Source organism: Schistocerca serialis, chromosome 8, assembly GCF_023864345.2.
Source record: "Schistocerca serialis cubense isolate TAMUIC-IGC-003099 chromosome 8, iqSchSeri2.2, whole genome shotgun sequence".
Taxonomy (NCBI): domain Eukaryota; kingdom Metazoa; phylum Arthropoda; class Insecta; order Orthoptera; family Acrididae; genus Schistocerca; species Schistocerca serialis.
The window spans coordinates 46656763-46682039 of NC_064645.1; the positions used below are offsets into that span (position 1 = coordinate 46656763).

Here is a 25277-nt window from a genome sequence, read left to right on the forward strand (position 1 = left end):
CTTCCTGTTTCCTTAAATAACGTAACTATCTGGCGGACGGTCCGGACACTTGGATGATGTCGTCCAGGATACCGAGCAGCATACATTGCACACGCCCGTTGGGCATTTTGATCACAATAGCCATACATCAGCACGATATCGACCTTTTCCACAATTGGTAAACGTCCATTTTAACACGGGTAATGTATCACGAAGCAAATACCGTGCACACTGGCGGAATGTTACGTGACACCACGTACACATACGTTTGTGTCTATTACAGCGCTATCTATTACAAAGCGAAAAAAGTGGTGAATCTAAAACATTCATATTTCTTTACGTTCTGCACGAATTTGTAATAAAAATGGGGGTTCCTATTTAACAAATACGCAGTTGATATCCGTTTGACCTACTGCAACGCCATCTAGCGGGCCAACCATGGCGCCATTCGGTCTCCCCCTTCAAGCTAGACGAGTTTCGTTCTTTGTAGTTGTTTCGTTTGACGCTTATTTCGTGAGATATTTGGCCCCTGGTCACGATCAATGGACCACCCTGTATATGTATCACCAAATTTGTGTCAACAGAATGTGTAGGCGTAGTCAGAATCAAAGATATAATTCACGAAGATGTTTAGACTGATTTATTTGTAAATAAAACGACAGATAACATGTGAAATATCACTTGAAAACATGGTACTCACGTGAACTACAGTAGGCTCCTTGCAGGCCCGCAGCACATGAACACAATTCTTTAGTGCAAAATATAAGTCCTTCGCATGCACTAGACAGAAATGAACAGGGTTTTGAGCAGTTCTCTCCATATCTGTTTGGACCACAACCTAGGACAAATTACATAAACTAATACATATCCAGACCTAAGTGACATATCATGAAAGTGTAGTCCACAGACACTGTTGTTTGCAGAAAGAAAAGAATGTTTGCTTAATACAAACTGGTTGTCTCTAACAGTACCCCGTAAATTAGTTATTGAATCAATTAACTTGCAAAGAAATTTGAAAGTTATATTCCACGGCCTTGTTGAACTCTCGATGACAGCAACCAAATTATTTTAGCTCAGTAATGCAACTCCTTAATAATACATGTGCCACAAAAATACTAAAAATGCTGATGTAGCCGGGTACAGCTCATAGTTAAAGTGGAGCCACTTCATTAAATATATTGTGCCTTGAAATGTGGTAAGTCATTGTAGTAGAGGGTTGGGGGGGTGGTTGTACAAAATAAAGCGCTTATAATTTTGTAGAAGTGCTGTGTAGCTTCGCCTAATGCAGCTGTCCCAATGTAAATGATCTTCACGTTTCGCTGCTCACAACGAAGAGTGTTAGATAGAAATATAAAGGGTAGAGACTACAGGGAAAACATAGATTGGAATGCACACAGCAAGTAATTCAGGACATAGGATGCATGTTCTACCCTGAAATGATGACGTTGGCACAGGAGTGGAATTCCAGATGGGCCGCAAATAACTAGTCAGAAGACTAATGATGGAACATGTATACAGCTGAATAGGCAGACTGTACATTCCTGAACTTACAGAAAATGTGCCACACTCTACACTGATCAGCTAGAACATTATGACCAGCTACCTAATCGCTGGTATGTCTACGTTTGGCACGGATAACAGCGGCGCTGCATAGCGGCATGGAAGCAGTGAGGTCCTTGTAGGTCACTGCAGGGAGTTGGCACCACATCTTCACACTAAAGTCCCCTAATTTCTACAAATTCCAAGGACGGGGGGGGGGGGGGGCAGGCAATGAGCTCTGGCGCCATGTTCGGTCACATCCCAGACGTATTCGATCGGGTTCAGATATGGTAAGATGGGGGTGAGCACAGCAATTGGAACTCGCCACCCTGTTCCTCGAACCACTCCATCACATTATTCCCCACTGCTGTCGCGAAACATGATAGTCATGAAAGGCGGTACGTGGTCTCCAACCAGTGTACGATGCTCCTTGGCTGACACAGTGCTTCGCAAGAGCTCCAGTCGAACCCTGGATGCTCACATTATCGTTCCCCAGAGCATAATGGGGCCGTCACTGGCTTACCTCTGCCCCCCGCAGTACAGGTGTTGAGTAGCTGTTCCCCTAGAGGAGGACGGACTCACGTCCTCCCCTCAGTATTATGAAGAAGATATCAGGATTCATCACACCGTGAACGCTGTACACTGCAGCAACGTCCACGTGCCCGTTTCAGTCGCAGTTGCCGACGTAGCGGTGTTTAACATTTCTTGTGCACGAGTCGTTATCTGTGGAGGTTCATCGTTAGGAGTGTTTAGAGCACTGCGTGTTGAGACACACTTGTACTCTACCAACCATTAAAGTCTGACGTCAGTTCTGCCACAGTTAGCCGCCTGTCCTGCTTTACCAGCCTGCCCAGCCTACCACGTCTGGCGCTTGCAGTGAGGGGTGGCCGCCCGAGCCCACGACGTCTGGACGTGATTTCACCTTCGTTCCGCCGCTGTTGAAGACACTCACCATAATACTCCCCGAACACCCGACAAGTCGTGCAGTTTCCGATATTCCGATATGCTCGTGCCGAGCCTCTGCGCAATGACAGTCTGTCCTCCGTCAACTCAGACAGATCACACGCCTTCCCCATTCCACACAGGGGATTACACGCTCACTGATACTACACCTTCCGTGCGTGTGTCCGACTAGCAGTCATTCCTTGCCACGTGACGCTACTATCGCCTGGACGGATTTACATCGATAGTAGGTCGGTGGTCGTAAAGTTCTGGCTGATCAGTGTATATTGTTGCATAGGTCCAAGCATATGGAGCAGCTACTAAAATGTGAAACTCGCTGGAAGATATTTTCAGCGATAGAATTCAGTACATCTTTCCTGAACTGCGAGTATTGGTCAAAGACAGTGGCAACAACTGCGGGGCGGCCGGCAGCCTGAGGCTGTCTGCTGGTGGGGCTGTTGTGTGTGGGGGGAGGGGGGGGGGTGTGACCGAGGGCAGGCAGGACGACTCGGACAGGATCTGAACAACAGAAGCTCGTTTGAGACGCGGAAAGATGATGGTTAACGCAAACGGGCAGGATAAGCAAACATACAGTGCTCGAGAATTGTCGCTGTCCTGCTCGACTCAGTCACGTCGAGTGTAACACTCAGGCTCAGCACTGGAAAACGACGGAAAATGAGGTCGGGTGTGAGGAAGGCGAATGACCGACTAATGTGCACTGGAAGAAAACAGAAAAGCTTAGCAGGCTTAGGGTAAACAACGCCCTCGAGACACATCTTGAGTATTGTTCAAGTAATTAGGATCCCCACAGGGTCGTATTAAAGGAAGACACTGCAGAAAATCACTGACGAGTTGCTAGATTTATAACCATTTAGTTCGAAGAGTACCAGAGTGCTACACAAATGCCCCGTGAGCTTAAAAGCGAGAGAGTACGACGACCTTGGAGGACGACTACAGAACTGGCATTTGAAGCAGATTGTGGAGATTTTTGCTATCAAAAACAGTCTTGATCACAATTTATTAATTATGTACTTATTTATTTATTTATTATCACTAGTGATTTACCACCAGAAGGAGGTTCTTACTCAATGGTCTGAAGATGACCACAGTCGAGGTCGAAACCAGTCACCATAATAAATAAATTCTGATCAAGACTGTTTTTGATAGTGCATACTTGTAACACATTGATCACTGTTCACTCCCGCAATGGATCCAAAAGCAATTAGACAGTGGAGAGCTGTACCGCCTGCACCGCTCCTCCCGTGTCAGGAAGGTGAGGGCGGAATACACGAGGTCAGGATTGGTACTGTCGGGACTGGCGCAGTCGCATACAGGCATGTGGTTTATCCTCTCTCAATTCGCTGGTGTTACAGGAAAGCGAATGTCTGGGAACGCTACAAAGTATTCTCCGCCAAAACGCTCTACAATTGCTTGTTGAGTATGCCAACGGAGATAGGAAGTTTCTGCAGAATCGCAGATGAGAGAAACATGTGGACAACATTAAAAAGATGAAGAAGCTTGCAGATGGTACACGAACGTGTGTTAAGATATCGGGAAGTAAGTTCGATCGTACCAGAGGAAAAATTTGTAAGTCAACAAGTAATGGAGGACGTTCTCTTTAAGAGCTACTCTCGACTGAAGAGAGAGGCACAGAGGAGGAAATATGGGGTGCCACACTAAATCGCTCAGAAGATTGATGAAAAAAGTATGTGAAAAGAAAGGAATAGGTGCGGCTGTGAGGAAGCTGATAGTAAGCGTTCGTTAAGAATACCCGACACTGTGGTCTGTCCTGGGTGGAGGCACACCCTCTCCCTGTGTCGCCTCCCCTCAACAAGCTCGTATATACCTCCTCATCTGAAATGAAACTAACACATGAGAGCAGAAACCGTACAAACAATGACGAAGCTGCATTCAGCAACGAGCTTGTCAACAACAGTCAGAACGTCGCAAATACTGCACAATGCACAGGTCAAAGTAAACGTAAATGTATGACAGGTGCAGTACTGGTCAAGTGTTATACTAGCAACTATTGTACAAAGTAAAAATAATTTTCTTACCTTCCTCGCAGTACATGCCAACAAATCCTGGTGGGCAGGTGCACGATTGGGTTGTACTGCTCCACACACCCCCATTGCGACACACTGTGTCTGGATCTGCAGAAATAATACAAGTTCTACTTCCATACGACTAAGTACTTTTAAATGACTACAGAGACTACAGTTCCGAGTCGTTTAATATACACTCCTGGAAATTGAAATAAGAACACCGTGAATTCATTGTCCCAGGAAGGGGAAACTTTATTGACACATTCCTGGGGTCAGATACATCACATGATCACACTGACAGAACCACAGGCACATAGACACAGGCAACAGAGCATGCACAATGTCGGCACTAGTACAGTGTATATCTACCTTTCGCAGCAATGCAGGCTGCTATTCTCCCATGGAGACGATCGTAGAGATGCTGGATGTAGTCCTGTGGAACGGCTTGCCATGCCATTTCCACCTGGCGCCTCAGTTGGACCAGCGTTCGTGCTGGACGTGCAAACTGCGTGAGACGACGCTTCATCCAGTCCCAAACATGCTCAATGGGGGACAGATCCGGAGATCTTGCTGGCCAGGGTAGTTGACTTACACCTTCTAGAGCACGTTGGGTGGCACGGGATACATGTGGACGTGCATTGTCCTGTTGGAACAGCAAGTTCCCTTGCCGGTCTAGGAATGGTAGAATGATGGGTTCGATGACGGTTTGGATGTACCGTGCACTATTCAGTGTCCCCTCGACGATCACCAGTGGTGTACGGCCAGTGTAGGAGATCGCTCCCCACACCATGATGCCGGGTGTTGGCCCTGTGTGCCTCGTTCGTATGCAGTCCTGATTGTGCCGCTCACCTGCACGGCGCCAAACACGCATACGATCATCATTGGCACCAAGGCAGAAGCGACTCTCATCGCTGAAGACGACACGTCTCCATTCGTCCCTCCATTCACGCCTGTCGCGACACCACTGGAGGCGGGCTGCACGATGTTGGGGCGTGAGCGGAAGACGGCCTAACGGTGTGCGGGACCGTAGCCCAGCTTCATGGAGACGGTTGCGAATGGTCCTCGCCGATACCCCAGGAGCAACAGTGTCACTAATTTGCTGGGAAGTGGCGGTGCGGTCCCCTACGGCACTGCGTAGGATCCTACGGTCTTGGCGTGCATCCGTGCGTCGCTGCGGTCTGGTCCCAGGTCGACGGGCACGTGCACCTTCCGCCGACCACTGGCGACAACATCGATGTACTGTGGAGACCTCACGCCCCACGTGTTGAGCAATTGGGCGGTACGTCCACCCGGCCTCCCGCATGCCCACTATACGCCCTCGCTCAAAGTCCGTCAACTGCACATACGGTTCACGTCCACGCTGTCGCGGCATGCTACCAGTGTTAAAGACTGCGATGGAGCTCCGTATGTCACGGCAAACTGGCTGACACTGACGGCGGCGGTGCACAAATGCTGCGCAGCTAGCGCCATTCGCCGGCCAACACCGCGGTTCCTGGTGTGTCCGCTGTGCCGTGCGTGTGATCATTGCTTGTACAGCCCTCTCGCAGTGTCCGGAGAAAGTATGGTGGGTCTGACACACCGGTGTCAATGTGTTCTTTTTTTCATTTCCAGGAGTGTAACTTCAAAAATGGACTCGAACAGCATCGTCCGCAAAAACTTTTACTTTGGCGTTAAACAGTTTTGTCCAGGTTTTGACCATCTTCAAACCCTTATACCACGATAGTAGGCGGTGGCGGTGAATGTGACTCGTGCGGTCAGAGAACTGTGTCCATTTTTAAAGTACTTTTTGCCTCACCGTTGTTCTCCATGAGAAATGTTCTGAAAAGTTACGTTTAATATAACATTAGACATATCCTGCATATGGCCACACTGGTAGCAAAAAGGAGGTGAGGCATTTCGGAAATATGGCACTCTCAAGAAAGCTTATGAGGATGAGTTCCTTCAATGTAGAAGTACTGGTACAATAATTTATTAAGTGGGAATTAAGCTGAAGTGGAGGTAATATGTTGGAGGATTAACTGATATTCAGCCTCAGTGAAAAGTAACTTTTTGTTGCGTTCGTCTGCACTCCAAAGTAATTTCTTTGCCGCTAACTTTACATTGATGGTGATGATAATAATTTTGTCCATGTACAAAGCCCACACCTGCTACCATAGCACAGGACCATATGCTCCGCAGAAGATGAATTTGAAGAATGTACAATGACACAGAATAATTTACTGAGATAAGCAACAGAAATTATTCAGATAATTAAGGGAAACGAAAATTTAATTGTGCTGAGGGACTGGAATTGGGTAGTAGGAAAAGGACGGAAAGGAAATATAGAAAGACGACATAGACTGGGGTAGCGGAATCAAATGAGAAGCCATCTGGTAGAATTTTTCACGGAGCCCAATTTAGTCATTTTACATACGTTGTACAAGATTCACGAAAGAAGGCCGTACACGTGCAACTGACCTGGAGACACCAGAAGGTTTTCAGATAGACTAGATAATTATTAAGCAGAGAATTCGAATCCAGATTTTAAACAGCAAAACGTTTCCGAGGATAGGTGTTAACTCTGGTCATGATGTATTGGTTACTAATTATCGATTGAAACTGAAGAAATTGCACAAAGTTTAAAAATTATGGAGACCGAATCTGGATAAACAGAAAGAACTAGAGGGAGTTGAAGTTTCAAAGGGAGCAATGGGTAACGACTAGCTGAAACATAGGGCACGAATGCAACAGAAGACGAATGGGTAGCTTTGAGATATGAAATAGTGAAGGCCCAGTAGGAAATTTGGATAACATGCGAGATATTGAACCTAACTGAGAGAAGAAGAATACATAAACATGCAAGTAAAACAGAATAACGACGTCTAAAAAATTACATTGGTAAGAACTGCAAAATGGCAAGGTAGCAATGACACGACGAAAAATGCAAGGCTATGGGAACTTGAATGATTTTGCGAAAGACAGATGCCAATTATACGAACATTAAAAAGACCTTTGCAGTAAGGAGAAGCGCCTACATAGACATTAAAAACTCACTTAGCAAACGATTGCTATGAAAAGAGATACGGATAAGTGCGAATGGGATGGCGCACCGTGGCTCCCGTATGAACAGTTCGTACGCCACGCAGATCGAGAATTTCGACGATTCTTGTCCGTTATCAATATCGATATTGGCAAAGCATCAAAATATGAGACAAACAGCCGTATCGTTTGATTTCATTGACAGAGAAGCTTAAATTTTTTACACCGCAAAGGGAACTTAGACTTTAGTATGTTACAGATACTTACACAACTAAATTCGTCTATCCGCTCCTGAGAAAAAGGAAAGGGGGTCTCAACAGTCGCACAGACAAACGGTCGGATAACATGAAAAAAATTATTTTCATCTGATATAATTATTAATAATTAACAGTTTTCATTTTCTTTCCTTTACTGCTGTTGTAAAACCTCATTTCTTGCTAAATTTCATGGCTCTATTTCAACGAGAAATACGCTACAGGTTTTCGTGTGAATGTATGCGAGTATCAAAGTATGACATAAATGGCTGTATATTTAGATTGCACTGACTCTGGAGATTAATATTTTCAGTCCACCAAGGGACCATAGGCCTTTGTATATGAATAAATTTCCATTTGAAACGTCTTCCCGTTCCTGAGAAAAAGGGGTCTCAACTGACACACATGCGGTCGTACAACAAACAACGGTGCGTCTGTGTGTTCAAATGGCTCTGAGCACCATGGGACTTAACATATGAGGTCATCAGTCCCCTAGACCTTAGAACTACTTAAACCTAACCAACCCAAGGACATCACACAGATCCATGCCCGAGGCAGGATTCGAACCTGCGACCGTAGCGGTCGCGCGGTTCCAGACTGAAGCGCCTAGAACCGCTCGGCCACACCGGCCGGCCGTCTCTGTGTGTATGTGTATGTGTGTGCGTCTGTGTGTGTGTGTGTGTGTGTGTTTGGTTTATAATTACAGATTAACAATTTTCGGATTTTCGCCTCCACCCCAACTGTGTAACTTTGCTTCTTGCCAAATTTGATGGCTCTAATGAATATCAAAATACATGGCATAAATAGCCTTATCTTTTGATTTCACTGAAGTATAAGCATAAAGTTTTGACACCACCAAGGGAGCATAGAACTTAGTGTGGGACATAAATTTCAATTTGATTCCTCATCCCATTGAAGAGGAAAAGTATTCTTAGCAGTCGGACAGACAGAAAGACGCCTTCTTTCATAGTCTCGAGTGTCCGGAACTTCTGCAGAGCTACTGGCACACAGTCACCATTCTTGTGAAAGAGCTTTAGCGGCAGCGCGCGGTCCTTCATGGAGACAGTCAGGACTAGCTCTTCCGACGCCTACTCCGACGCTTACAACCACATCCATTGGTCAAATTTTCATTAGCTTTTTTTTCCATATCGTTCCCCCCTTTGTCAGTAATATGCTATTCCAAGTTGCTGTCGTTCTGAGCTTACTACAGCGTATGTACATCAGAAAGGCCACGCATCCTCAGACTTCAAAGAGAATGTGTATATCCTCAGACTACAAGAATAATGTAATAAGGCATTTTCCAAAGAAAATTATTTGTGACAGTTGTGAATATTAGTGGCCTGTCAGATTCAAAAGTCAAGGCTGAAAGATACTGACAAGAATTATTTACAAAAGAATGGAAAACTGGTAGAAGCTGGCCTCGGGAAAGGTCAGTTTGCGGTCCAGAAAAATGTAGGTAATAATAACATTTGTCGATTTAAGGAAACTTTTGACAACGTCAATTCGAGTACAAACTTTCTTCAAATTCTTCTGTTTTGAAGGTATCAGGGATAAATTATAGTGAGCGAAAGATTTTTCTAGAGTTTGTACAAATAGCAGACTGTAGTTGCAATAGTAAAAAGACATGAAAGGGGAACAGAGGTCTCTATTAGATACAGTAGTAGCCAGTTTGTAAATTGAGCAAGTCAAGTGAAGAAGTCTGGAAGGTAATTAAACTTCACGGACAAGCATTAAAAATCTAGAGGTTAAATGACGACACTGGAGTTGTCTCTGACAGCAATGAACTTGGAAGAAATGTTGAATAAAGAGGATAGTGTCTTGAAAAGAAGTCATAAAATCAGCATCAAGTATAGTGAAACAAGGGCAATGGAGTATCCTAGTATTATATCAGGTGATATTAACTGCATTAGATTAGGATATGAGGCATCAAAATCAGTCAATGAGTTTTGCTATTTGGGTAGCAAAATAATTGACAATGACAAAAATGGCAAGAGAAGATGACTTTCTTAACTTAAAAAAGAAATTTAAGTGTTACGTAAGTTTTATTTGTATCGAATGTAGTCTTACACAAAAGTGCAACAGTTCCGATAAGAAGAAAATGTTCAAATGTGTGTGAAATCTTATGGAACTTAACTGCTAAGGTCATCAGTCCCTAAGCTTACACACTGCTTAACCTAAATTATCCTAAGGACAAACACACACACCCATGCCCCATGGGAGGACTAGAAATTACGCCGGGACCAGCCGCCGATAAGAAAGACGTTTATGTAAAGTGGTGCTACAGAAAAACACTAAATAGGAGTTATCCAGATTGAGTAAATAATGAGAAGGCACTGCCTCGAACTGAGGAAGTAGGACATCTGTGCCACAACTTGACTAAAAGAAGCGTTCGATATCCACAACTCGTCTTCAGCATCAAAGAATCGTCAGGCAGGTAATGTAAGGACGTGGGTGGAAACCAAAGTGAGTGCAGTTTCAAATGTGGCAACAGTTACACTACTGGCCATTAAAATTGCTACACCAAGAAGAAATGCAGATGATAAACGGGTATTCATCGGACAAATATATTGTACTAGAACTGACATGTGATTACATTTTCACGCAATTTGGGTGCATAGATCCTGAGAAATCAATACCCACAACAACCACCTCTGGCCGCAATAACGGCCTTGATACGCCTGGGCATTGAGTCAAACAGAGTTTGGATGGCGTGTACAGGTACAGCCGCCCATGCAGTTTCAACACGATACCACAGTTCATCAAGAGTAGTGACTGGCGTATTGTGACGAGCCAGTTGCTCGGCCACCAGACGTTTTCAACTGGTGAGAGATCTGGAGAATGTGCTGGCCAGGGCAGCAGTCTAACATTTTCTGTATCCAGAAAGACCCGTACAGGATCTGCAACATGCGGTCGTGCATTATCCTGCTGAAATGAAGGGTATCGCATGGATCGAATGAAGGGTAGAGCCACGGGTCTTAACACATCTGAAATGTAACGTCCACCGTTCAAAGTGCTGTCAATGCGAACAAGAGGTGACCGAGACGTGTAACGAATGGGACCCTATACCATCACGCCGGGTGATATGCCAGTATGGCGATGACGAATACACGCTTCCAATGTGCGTTCATCGCGATGTCGCCAAACACGGATGCGACCATCATGATGCTCTAAACAGAACCTGGATTCATCCGACAAAATGACGTTTTGCCATTCGTGCACACAGGTTCGTCATTGAGTACACCATCGCAGGCGCTCCTGTCTGCGATGCAGCGTCAAGGGTAACCGCAGCCATGGTCTCCGAGCTGACAGTCCATGCTGCTGCAAACGTCGTCGAACTGTTCGTGCAGATGGTTTTTGTCTTGCAAACGTCCTCATCTGTTGACTCAGGGATCGAGACGTGGCTGCACGATCCGTTACAGCCATGCGGATAAGATGCCTGTCTTCTCGACTGCTAGTGATACGAGGCCATTGGGATCCAGCACGGCGTTCCGTATTACTCTCCTGAACCCACCGATTTCATATTCTGCTAACAGTTATTGGATCTCGACCAACGCGAGCAGCAACGTCGCGATACGATAAACCGCAATCGCGATAGGCTACAATCCGACCTTTATCAAAGTCGGAAACGTGATGGTACGCATTTCTCCTCCTTACACGAGGCATCACAACAACGTTTCACCAGGCAACGCCGGTCAATCGGTTGGAAACTTTCCTCATGTCAGCACGTTGTAGGTGTCGCCACCGGCGCCAACCTTGTGTGCATGCTCTTGAAAGCTAATCTTTTGCATATCACAGCATCTTCTTCCTGTCGGTAAAATTTCGCGTCTGTATCACCTGATCTTCGTGGAGTAGCAATTTTAGTCGCCAGTAGTGTATATCCGGAGTTTTTTACCCAAGAGGATGCCATCATCATTTAACCGTAAAGTATATCGTCATCCCCTCCGGAAACTAACGGCTGTAGTTTCCTTTTGCAGTCAGCTGTCCTCGCTACGACCGTAGGGAGGACATGTTGGTTGTGTTAAAGGCCTTATAAGTCAGTGATCCAGACTATTGGCCTTGCAGCTACTGAAAAGGCGACTGCCTGTCTGCAAAATTTTTCTGGCCTCTCAACAGATATTCTTCGGTTGTAGTAGCACCTACGGTGTTGACGTAAAATTAAATATGTGTAATAATGAACCAAAAGCAGACATTCGACTGAGTTACTATGTACATCACAGTCAACGGATGATCGCAGCAAAGAAACACCAAAGTCAAAGCATGCCAGAAAAGTACAAGTAACTTTGAATAACTTCTCTACCGCTTGTCGAGATATATTTGGTACATTAAAAGAGATGCAGATTTATTTCTCATAAGGGAATAGAGATTCGTAAGAATAAAAGGAACAGAAAGAAACATAGTTTAAGGAAGCAGACTAGCGAGAAAAAAAAAAGAAAAGGAAACAGACAGGCAGAATTACGCACAGGTCATAATTCCTTCTGGAGGAATAATCTTAATCCATGGCAGTGCATTCCGTCTTTGTAACTAAAGCAAAGAAAGTTTGTTTTTTTGCCGTGCGAGTTTCGCTTCTTTTACTTACGAAGCTCATTCTGTAGCTGATTCTGATGTTACTCCATGTGTGTCGTCCTGGAGATGCATTTATTCGATCTGCACACTCCAGATGGCCGATTTTCGGCCTTCTTCGACAGTATTTCATTTCCAACTTTCACTGTTTATTGAATGTATCTGGTACAGGGGCGGGGGTAGATACCATGAGAACTTCCACAACGATCAGTACTGGCCCCGCTAGTGTTCTTAAACTACATATTCTCAAGTAAATTCGAAAACTGGTTCGAAGTTTGTTATGTTCGCTGGTAGCAAAGGCATACTCATCAAAATTCCAAACTACTCTGTCTTACGAAGATAGCTCAGGTAATAGCTGAACATAATGTCAGTATAAATTATAGCCCCACAATATTTCTCATTTTACAATTTCAAACAAGCCAAAATAACCTGCTAGCCCCGCAGTAGTCATACAATAAATGAACCACGCTGAGTAAGTTTATTTGATGTTCAACTGGATAACAAGTTAAAACCGAGTCAACACATGGATAAAGTGATGGTGAAGCTCAGTCCAGAGGCAGAATACTACGAGTACTATCTCAGCCTCCCTGTGTGGGTCTCAGTGTGGACCTACGTACTATGATGAACACTCATGTTCAGAAAAAAACAGGACACCTTGAACGACTAAAGATAGGACGTTCATATTCAAAGGAGATGTGCATTAGTATTTTCTGCAGAAATGATTGACTTCTGAACCGTGTCGGTTGGCGGGTTCAAGATCAACATAGATATCGCGGCGCAACACCACCGACCGGTAAACTGTGCCTGCGGCTCTCGTTGTCGCTATAAAGCGAAGGTAGTTGATCAGTGTAACTGGAGCAGACGTGCAGGGTGCGCCGCAGACTTATGGGAGAACCGAACCGTCAAATCAGTGAGTTTGAAAGAGGGCGAATTATTGGTATAAGAGAATGTGATGCACCCATCCGTGGATTTGCTGCTCATGTAGGACCAAGTGTTTTGGCAGGGCAACGGGGTGTGCAGAATGGTTCACGGAAGGCCGTAGAACACGACGAGATGGGTCAGGTCGCACCAACCAGACCACCTCCCAAGAAGATCGACACCTCATCAGAATGGCATTGCAGGACAGATCTGCGTTATCCTCGTCTCTGGCGCAGAAGTGGAGCGGTAGAACATAATCCTACACTATTAGGGGTGACAGTCGGCCGCCGTTTATTACGGGTTACGTGCGCGTCGTTCACTTCTCAACCTACCTTTGACGAATGAGCGGAAACGTGCTAGACGGCAGCGGTACATGGAACGACGTCACTGGGGACAGTAATGGCATCAGATACTGCTTTCGAATGAATCTATGTTCGGTTTGTTTGGAAACAGTTCGCCGCAGACAGGGCGAGCGATATCACAGTGACAGCATAACACATACCGCTCCGACTCGAGGCCTTATTGTGTAGGATGCTACTGCATACAGCCACAAATCACAGTTGGTGCGTGTCCAGGGCACTGTGACCTAAGTGAATGACACACTGCGACCCGTCGCCATACCTTTCTGCACAACACCCCAGGCGCCATTTTTCAGCAAGCCAATGCACGACCACACGTCGATGCACCAACATGTGCCTCCTTGGTGTCACAGGCTGTCAGACGTTGCCCTGGCCCGCCAAATCACCAGACTTGTCGCCAATGTGTGAGGTACGGTGAAACGTCGGGCGCAGCGCTGTGACCCAGTGCCGACCACCACGGATGAACTTTGGAACAAAGTGAATGCAGCAAGGGTGGCTGTACCACAGTACAGCAAAAAGTAAGAAACAGGGAATGCCTAGGTAAAGAAAATTGATATCATTCCTCCTTAGACAGTGTTGCTCTCCTTAATGTGTAATTCAACTGGTTTCACATTCGTGAAATGTCTTTCCTTGTGTAGGTATCTATAGAACACAGTGAATGAACAAATGCATACTACGTGTACATGCAAGTATGTATGTACATGTAGAAGAGACAGTTAGTGCTGACGCATCTGTGCTCACAAGACCTCTTACCTGTGCTTTGGTGGCTGTACGATCTGCCACTGCTGCGCTTACAATGCGACGACCCTGGCAGGTGTCTTTGCTGCGTGGACGTCCAGAACCTCGTCTACGGGTGTGAGAATGTTCACGTGATATCAGCATTGTTGCACAATGACGCAGCACGTCCAACTTCTGAGTCAATTGTCCGAAAGGACGATCCCGCCACTCGGACGCTCACAACTTGACCCCTTTTCAACTCGTTCGGTTGGCTGTAGGAAACACGAGTTCGCCCGTGACATGATTGCCCACTTGCTTACACATTTGCACCACACTGAGTCCTAAGAGTATGAGCATTCCCTAATATAGGGTAATCAATCACATATGGTGCTCCGGTAGCAATGCCACGACACTGTCTTTTGATGGACGTCGTTGAACCTATTATCAGTTCTTATCTACTATCCCCCAGCTGACATATGCCGTCATCAGATCACAATCAATGTCATCTTTCCCGGTGTACAATTTGTTCTTGTAGTGTATAGCCAGCCTACAGAATCGTGTCATACAACTTATTCAAAAACGAGATTACTGAATGTAAAATTTTGACAGTATGACGTTATCACTGAAGCATTATATTCATCAGATTTTGGATTTACAACATACAGGAGGACTTCGGCATCTTATTAGGAATATCAGAGACTAATTTCGGTCTGGTGTGGTGCTGGCTGTGTGTTACCAGTGTGACCAGTCATGAGTTCCTTAAAAAGCCAAGTCATTTCATGACCTATGGAGTAACACTCGTAATATTAATTTTTCAGAGAAAAACTACTCACCAACATACATCTGGCCGCCAAGAGCGTGGTATTCTGGAAAGAAGGAAAACTGAAATGTATTAACATATGTGTAACAGAACCTACTTCAAGTTACAGAACTTATTTCCTGAGGAATTATGGCGTATATCTCTAATAGTGCATCTGCTTACGAGAAGTGTTGTGGAAGTATTTTACTTTCATTCACTGATCACTATTGCATGCCAATGTTTAGAGATAGTTTTCAGGCGAAGAAAGCAAAAGTTAATGGGGTGAAATTTGACTTCAGAAAATAGAATTGGAAGCATGATAACACTTTATGTTCTTCGTTTTATAGTGCAGCTAGGAAACTGTTATTGTTTATGACATAACAGATACATTAAAACAATTACCTGTGTCGCTATAATTTTCTCCCACAGCATGTTTTGACAGCTTGCACTGTTATTTTCAGGTACATTATTGGCAAATTTTTTTTTTGTTTGCTGAAAGTTGCCAGGTGTCTAATTTTAATTTCATTTTGAAGATTTTCCAGCAGAATGAACCATGTGGGTCATTATAAATATACATTTTCTTCAGTAAATAGCACACATACGAAACAGCACAAGTGTGCTAAGTATGATGAAAATACATACTTATAACCAGCCTCAAAATTCTGTCTGTTGGAGCAATGTAATGAAGCACATCCAGCAAACAAAGTTGTGGCGTAGTTAAGGTGAGGCAATGAGCCCTCAAAACGCCTTGTGGGGATAATAGAACAGACAGACACAGATAATTGTTTTATTTATTCTTTGTAAATGTGACTAGATGGTGAGTTCAAACAGTGAATCATTGAAGTTCCAAGTGCCCCAAAGTGACATATATAAATATTATATCAATGATCATCTGTTCCAATTCTGCTGCAACTTAATAAAGAAATTAAAAACACTTAATAAAGAAAAATTAATCGATCTTATTCTAAATCCTGTTAACAATATTAATAATAACAATAACGATTTGAATAAAAAACCTTTAAAAGAACTTCATCAAGTCTTTAAAACAAGAAAGTTAAAAAATTATTCCAAACTTAATAAACAACAATTAATAGCTCCTATTGAGAGATCTGACAACAATATTAAAAATAATGTTAACCATTTAAAAACAAACCATTAAAAGAACTTTGTCAACTCTGTAAAACTAAAAATTAAAAAAAATTATGGTAAACCTAATAAACAACAATTATTCGATCTTATAAACAGATCTGAATGTAATATTTTTAATATTGATACTGAGAATTATTTTCAAAAGATTCTAGTGGACATATATCAAGAAATTTGAAAAAAACACTACCTGAGAAATTTTTCAGGTTACAGTTTTCTAGATGATGACGATTTTTTTAAATCACCTAAACAAATTAATAGAAAAACTTCTGCTCCTACATTGAGAATAATAACATTAGAAATTAATAATAATGATAATATTGTTGAACCACAAGAATTTTTTAATCAAATTAAAGAAATGTAATCACTAAATTTAAGAATATTTTAATAGAAAAAAGGCGGTTAAGGGTATCATAAAATATTTTTGTAATTTTAAAAGACAAGGCCAGATACAAGAATTTGATTTTAAAACAAGTATAAAGTTTTATTAGGACAAATGATTTTGAAGAGTATTATCACAAATCAAGATATAAACTATTAACTTAAATGGAAGAAATGCAAAGAAACAAATTTGGTTTATCTTTATTTTGTATAAATATTTCAGAATTAAGTATTAAGAAACACAATACAATTTATTGTTCTACTTATATCGAGTTACCAAAAAACTGAAGACAAAAATCTGCAATTAATGTAAAAAATACAAATCAAAAATATTTCCTTCATTGAGTATAATCAACTTTATATGAAGTTAATAAACATCTAAAATATTTTCCATTTTCATTTAGTCATTATGTTACATATTCTAATGGTAATTATAACAATCGTGTTATGAATACTGGCAAAGATGCAACAAAAAAATTCGTTGAATTGTCAAAATAAATATCTAGAGAAACTGATGAAATATATGAACAAAAAATTCTAATGATAATATCAAATAAAGATAAATTGAATTTTAGAAAAACTTGTTTTATTTGTGAATGGAATTTGCTAAAGGAGAAAAAAAAGATAAGTGATCATAGTCATTTAACAGGAAAATATCGAGAAAGTGCTCATCAAAATCCTATGTTTCTTCCAGTTTATGTTCATAATATAGCAAATTATGGTGTACATAGTTTAACAAAGAATTAGCAATAGATAATCAAGATATCAACACTATTCCAAATAATGAACAAAAATATATCTCTTTTAGTAAAAAGGTTGAGGATGGATAAACATTAAAATTTTTTGACACATGTAAGTTTATAGTGTCACATTTTGATAGATTACTTTCTAATCTTACACTAGAACAATTTAGAGTAACAGCAAAATATTTTAAACATAAACAATTAGATTTAATGATTAAGAAAGGAGTTTATCCTAATGAATATATGAATTGTGAAGAAAAGTTAATAGAAATTAAATTACCTAAAAATTATATTTTTATTCCAGATTCAATTAACGTGATCTACTGTCAACATGCAAATGCCGATCGAAAAAATTTTACATTAAAAATTTAGATGAATTTACAAACATATACAATGAACCTGGGGTTTTAAATCTTACAGATATTTCTGAAAATTATAGGGTTATTAAATTACTGTATTAATGTATTAAATCTTACAAACTCTACCCATCTTCATATTTTACAGCACCTGGTTTATCTAGCGATTTTGTGTTAAAAATGACAAAAGTTGAATTAGATATTTAAAACAATTATGATTTGGTTTTATTTCTTGGAAGAGGAGGTGGTATTCTTGAAGTATTAAAAGATATGCTAAATCAAATAATAGCTATACGAAAATCATTCAGCAAGAAAAACGATCATATTATATTGGAATTTAGATGCAAATAATTCATACAGTTATGCAATGTCTCAATTTTTACCATTTACAGATTTCAGATGGTTAGAAACAAAATATTTTAATTTCGAAAAAATACTTACAATATCAAATGATATTAAATATAGTTATATTTTAGAAGTCGATTTAGAGTGTCCAAAAAATTACATGATTTACACAAAGGTTTACCGATAGCACCAGATGGAGGAGATAAATCATTAACAACATTAAATAATAAAGAAAAAAACGTATTACATTATATAAATCTTAAACAAGGTTTAAAACATGGATTAAAATTAATGGAAATTCATAGTGGCTTATCAATTGAACAATCAGACTGGTTGAAGAATACATTGATTTTAATAAAGAAATGAGAAAAAATGGACATAAAGAATTTGAAAAAAAAATTTTAACTTGAAGAATAATTCAATGTATGGAAAAAATATTAAAATAAACAAAAAATCATATACTAACAGATCGAAAAGAATATACAAAGTGCATTTCAAACCAAGTTGAGATTATACTATTGTTTTTTAAGAAAATCTAGTTGCAGCCCATATCAAAAAACAATAATAAAATTCAATAAACCTAGATAAATTGAAATGAATATTTTAGGTATTCCAAAAATAAAAGTGTATGATAACAGAATTTGAGAAAAGTGATTATTCAAAAGATAATATTTATTGACTCGAGATATATATACGAAAATTTTAGCAACAATTAAATATAAAAATTGTGGAAAAAAGATGTTACAGCATGTTGGTTTCAGAGCAAAAATGTAAGCTTACACAGTTGAAGGCAAAGAATATGAAAAATATAAAGGAGTTAAAAAATCTGTTGTAAGAAAGTAACTTACTATTAGACATTCAAACATGAACTGAACACAGTTAAAAGTAGTAAAATTGTGTTAAGTTCTGAGGATGATACACTATTATATTACTAGATGAAAATATATGGTGATTTTAAATTAAAGACAAATAAAACAATAGATGATAACAATGAGTTTCTACATGAATTAAACAGTTGTGTTAATGGTAACCCAAAAAACGATATGAAAGATAATGATTTCTTAGTTAACTACACAGTTGCATACGACATTAACCAAAACAAATAATGAAATAAAAAATGACTAAGTTTTTAATATTCGTCCATGATGTGGTAATCTGTGATCTGTTTTTAGATGTATTTTATGAACAATTTTTCCATAAAAGCAGTGAAATTTTTGATCATACCTTTCCTTAGGTTATTGATAATTTAAAGCAATTTCTCTTTCTTTTATTATATTAGTAGTTACAGTTATGAATATATTTAGAAGACTTTTTAATTTCTTTTTTAAATTTTCACAAGTAAATACTTTTTATTCCAATTATGAATAAGCTCTTTTATATGTTCTCAATTATTTTCTCTGTATTTTATCTGTTTCTTTTCTATACAGTAAATACAACCCATTCGTCAAAGTCTGTTCTTACTTGTAATTTTGATTTCTTTATGAATTTCTTTTCATTGTATGCAATATGGAGTATCACTTTTTATTTACTTCCCATTTATAAAGAAAAAAGTTAATATTATTTGAAAAATAAAAATCTAAATTTTACTATATATGAAAGGAGTCGTTTTCAGATCTAACAAATTACAACCTTATTTAAAATTATAAACAAGTGTTAAAAATATTGATGAAAAATCCACAGTTTAAAGCAAAAGATATTTGTGATATTTTGGAATATGTTAATTAGAGAGGCTTTAAAAGACATTGTTGAAAGTAAATATATAAAATGTATAAAGAAATAAGTGGTAGTTCGCATTTACACTTACATTCACATAGAATTTTTATAAATACACCTGGTTCATATTCTTTTATTATAAAATCAAAAATGTCTTTTGCAGAAATTTTTCTAGACTGGATTTATGAATAAGTTTTCCTTCAGTTCGAAAACATGGCGAATATTAAATAAAGATTAATGTAAATCAAGTCTATGAAGGTCAAATAAATTATTTAACAGAGCTAAATAAAATGAAGGGTGACTATATTAAAAAATCAGATGAAATATTTGACAGAACTGTACAAATTGTATGTGATTAAAATGCAGAAATAAATAGTTTATTACCACATGTTTTCCTGAAATAACTGATGAATATTTAAGAGCTATTACTAATATTTTATATTATATGATTATTATGACTTTTAATCTGATATTCGAACACAATTCAAAACTGTTAAATACAAATAAATATTATCACAAATAGATTTTCAAATTGAGAAGAATATTTTAAAGTTAATTATGTACCAGATTCAGAAAATTCATATCAACGAATGAAAGAAACTTTAAGAATTACTAGTTTTCGAAATGATTGCAATACTTTGATTAATTATTCATGTGAATATGATGATATAACTAATCTAGCAAACGTTTCTTAAAATATAGAACTAAATTTCTAAGTATTTTTTTCATAATTGAATTTTAAATAAGTCTATAACAGTTTTTATATACAGCTGATAAACAAAATTAATTAACATCAGTTGACTCCAAAAATTCAAATTAGAAATTTTCAAATAATTTTGACACTGAATCACTTTTGCTACCTTTATTTGAATATCAAAATATACTTGATCTTCTACAATAAAGCATTAAGCATAATGAATATCATATTCAATACCAGACGTTTTTCAATTTCCACCAACTAGCTCCATTTAAATATAAAACTTTTTATTAACATTTTAAAAAAGTACTTTACTTTTATTTATTCAACTATTGCTTGAATTATCAAAACATAACCATTTAACATATTCTATAGTACCTTTCTTGTTAAAAACTTTTACAAGACAAACATCTGGATAATTCGTTTTTAATAGTTCTTGTTCATAAAAATTTCCTCTTCTTTCTTCACCACTCAATTATTTCTGTGTATATATGATGGATTGCAATGAATAACATGTCCAATTTCAAAATTTCTGTCGACAATGTTGTTGGATATTCTTTTTCGAATGTTACTTTAAATATACTTATTCTTACATTATCATTAATATTATATGTGGCATTATTATCGAACAAACTTGTGACATAAACAGTTTTCAATATTTTTTCTTTTTTTATGTCTTTCAGTTGCATCTTTATTGTTGTATGTTTGCCAATCATGGGAAAATTAAGAAATCATTATGATATTGCTGAATTCAAGGTCTTCCTAGCACAGAGAGTACTGGCAGATATGCCTAAGAAATCTCTGTGAATACTCCTGTATACTACTAAAATCATTAATTCACAGTGAACATCATGATACTTTAACTATCACAACCAGTTCTCAACAAGTTCTCTTAATTTTACCAACAGAATTTTACGAGAATTACGGTTTGTTCACATTGTAGTAATTTAAGTTAACCGAGTATTTGTGTTATGCACTGTGTTGGGTTGTGCTGATATGTTGCGAAAGTAGCAGTGTGGATCTGAATTCATTTGAGTTTGTTGTCAAACCCACTTATAGAGAAATCATATTACTAAAAAAGCTGTATTTGAATCGGTATTTTTGTGAAAATATTGCTGTGCCTAAAATAATGGAATCATTAGGAAAGTTATTTGCTCTCATAAATAACAATCATGATGGTGGTAGTGGAGAAAATTATCTTTAGCATTATTGGGATACGCATATGTTTTAGGATGACCTTATGAATGGCTAGTATTTCATTTTAATATTACCTAACGAAGCATTTACCATGGAACGCTTAAGGGTAGCTTCTGTCGTGAGAGTTTCAGGATTTTGATGGATTACTACATGTTGTTGACTATGGCAAAGAATTAGAAGAAAAAAGTTCCTGTAATTTAGACAGCGAACATCGTCATCTGGGTCATTATTATACACTTCGCGAGGTTTCACAAACAATTTATACGGATCGGCCGTTGTGACGTCATGACGCGACGGAAGATCAACAACACAATATTATGTCAATTGAAAGTGGAGGGGGAGAAAGGAAAGGAAAGAGCAGAAGCTAATGCCATCAGGTGCAGCAACAATTAGTGCATAATCAGCGGCGACGAGTGGAAACGTGTGCCAGAGCAGGACTCGAACCCGAGAGCTCCTGTTTACTAGGCAGTCTGTTAACCACTGCGCAGCTCGGACGTGCTGTTCATTGCAGATCCACAGACTACCTCGGCTCACTCTTCGGCTGACTCGCACTCCCACCCGTAGCCACCTACCTGCAGTCCGGGTCCACGTCTTCCACAATCGGAAATACAGACATCACGCATTCGTGTAACTTATCTTCCATGCTGGGCAATGAATCCTACACGTGCAACGTGCACACACATTTACGTTCGACCTCCAGCGCGACCCTAAAATCAGCGAGCACGGAGAACATGGGCGGGAACTGCGGTTAGGTGGTGCTAAGTGGGGTTTAGCTGGGGAGCATGCAGAGATATTCTGCGCATGTGTAGTAAACACCGTGTTCAGATGGGGAAACAGTTAACGTGAGTGGCCTAGTATGCAGGAGATCCAAGGTTCAAATCCTGATGCAGCAGAAATTTTCACTCGTCCCCGCTGATTACGCATAAAGCGCCAATGCAGCTGATATAATTAGTTCTTTCCCCTTCCTCTCCTTTCCTTTCTCTACCCTGTTCCTTCAGTTTGCATAACGTGTGACACAGCTGCAGACTGCGCTTGGTCTCTGTTTTTTCGGACAAAATTAGAAGTAAGCAGTTTTGTTTTAACCTCATATTATGCTTACTTATTTGTTGTTTATATGTGTGACGGTATATAAGTGTGTTGTAATACATAAGTAAGCAGCCTAGAGAATTCCTTTTATATAAGCAAAACATGCTGCCGTAGCAGGGAAAAGAAGGGAAACAACGGAAAAATGCTCCTGTCGGAGCACTAAAGGGTGAATGTGTTCGTCTTTAAAAGACTAACAGAAGAGTAAAGAACAAGCTGCCTCCATCCTCATTCCGCCTACCTCGTCAAACATTTTCACATGCGATCGTATTCGCGCTTTGTTTCCCAGACAGTAGCGGAGCGGCAGTGACGATGAAATAGGGAGGATTCAGTGCTGCTGAGGGTGAAGGAGAGAGGAGGCAGTGATAGAGAAAGTGGCAGCGAAAGAGCAATGGATGAAAACAGAGATAGTGAAAGCCCAAGAGGAAAGAGTAATTGATCCTCTGTGAGAGACAGTGACAATAAAAGAGAAAGAGAGATGCTTGTAGATAGAAGGAGTGGGAGGAAAATGAGAGAAGACAGTATAAACGAAAAATACAGATGAGTGGAGACTCATCATTGTGTTGGCGGAGGGGTGGGGCGGGAGGGGGGGGGGTTGGTCTGGGCCCTCCCAGACCGACAACTTTGAATGCATAGCTATTGGGGAAATTTTGGACCAGGAAAAAAATGAGTTGGACCACCCAAGGATTTCTGAGAGCCTCCGAGGTACGGTGGAGACAGTGGCATTGGGAAAAGAAGACAAAAGTCGGCAGCGTAAGTGAGAGAGGGGTAGTGAGCGGCAGCGGGGTGGATGTACAGTAAATCAGTGAGGGAAAATGGAGACAGCAGGAGAACGATACGTGCAGGCGGTGCCAGTTACAGAGATGCTGAGTATCAAGGCTTAGCTACACAGGGAGACAGAGAGATTGTGTGAAAGAGAATACGACTGTGCTCCCTACGTTTTGGTGAGGAATACGGAATGAGGGTGTGGGCGGCTGGTTCCCCTCTCTTCTGTCAGAATCTTTTAAAGAGGAGCAGGTCACCTTTTTTTGCGCTATGAGGCCAGCACTTTTCCGCTGGTTTCATTTTTTTGGAACATCAAAACTCTTGAACAGTTTAATCTTGGAAGCTGTAAATTCTAATGTCATTCTTCAAAGGATTTTACACGCCAATAATTTTTTCGATTTAGACGATATTTACAACGAATTTTGTGTTTAACGAACTAAAACAACGATAAGTAAATTTATTAATTATTCGAAACTGTAGCTGTGGCAGATTAATCAAACATTAAGGCTCATTCGAGTGATGAGGCAGATACTGACTCTTGTGCGTCGCTAGGCCGCCTCTGTAGTCCGGTGGTCAGCATCTCTGGCCACTGACGAGCATGTCCCGTGCTTGACTCACAAAGACCACTTCAGATGTTTTCGAGGTGGAAAGCTTTGGAATTGGACCCACACCACGTCGTGGGATCACATCAGATGCCACCCCATCAAACAGGCAGCCACACTGACCACCCAAAGAACCTAAAGGGTGTCAGACAAAAAGGCTTCCACCAACCTGAGAGTCTGACTATATTTATTAGTTTCTGTACTCCCCATATCAATTTTCCAAATTGAGACACAGGTACTTACAATTAATATATGTTTTTAAGCAAATATTTCTATCATGGAATGACATACCAAGTACCTACCAATGTTAGTGCATCTTCCAAGATTGTAAACCTTAGTACCTTCTCCTTGGAACTTGAACTCTAGTCTCCCAGCATTCTGATGAAACGGTACTCGAAAAATTTCTCTTTTCCATTTCCCATCATGGCGCTATTAATATAAAACAGGATATTGTTTAAACATCGATAACACAAAATTTGAAAATGATAACTATAAATGAAAGCACCTATTAAATTTAACATAGATCAAATAATATTCTTGATATAGAAACATAGGATGTTGAAATAAAGAAAAAGAAGCAAGGTAAGTATTGCTAAGATCATGCATTCAGAGTGTTCGTCAAGAACCGCTGTGAAAAAGTTAAACATACGGAGTTTAAAAGTTTTAGAAATTACTGAAAGACAGAGTAAATAAGGAACATCTTAGATACCTCTAGTAAATTTAACTTTGTCGCAAAGAAGAGGGAAAACGCTCACCTCTAAAGTTTATTCACAGAAATGCAATATCTGACTAAAAGCAACAGTGCTTTCAAATACATATGTAGGTCGTTCATCCGTATTAATTGTTTCTTTACTGTAGGCGAACATTTACATAGAAGTAACTAGCTACTTAAAAATATTTAAATGGCTTTCAAGTAATACGTTTATTTGCATTACCATCTTTCGCAGCAGCTGTTAAAATCGGTTACTATTGGTTATCCGTCTTGAGCTGACTGCAATTTAATTGAGAAGAATTATAGCAGACGCGTTTCGCTTTTATTTATAAGGCATCTTTGCACTGGCGAGCATGAGAAACAGTTTACAAGAGTTCAGCGCAAGAAATAATATAGAATGGCAAAAA

The 25277-nt window shown here is 39.8% G+C and overlaps 1 protein-coding gene across 1 annotated transcript in view; it reads right to left on the minus strand.

Moving 5' to 3' along the window:
• The window catches only part of LOC126416336 (uncharacterized), a 586934-nt gene that overhangs the window by 324967 nt on the left and 236690 nt on the right, over positions 1 to 25277 (minus strand). The window contains exons 9-12 of the mRNA XM_050084004.1: positions 24461 to 24587; positions 15165 to 15197; positions 4518 to 4613; positions 680 to 817 (exon numbers count right to left, since the gene is read on the minus strand). Of these exons, the coding sequence (XP_049939961.1) occupies positions 680 to 817; positions 4518 to 4613; positions 15165 to 15197; positions 24461 to 24587 (394 nt within the window). The remainder of the gene's footprint in view (positions 1 to 679; positions 818 to 4517; positions 4614 to 15164; positions 15198 to 24460; positions 24588 to 25277) is intronic.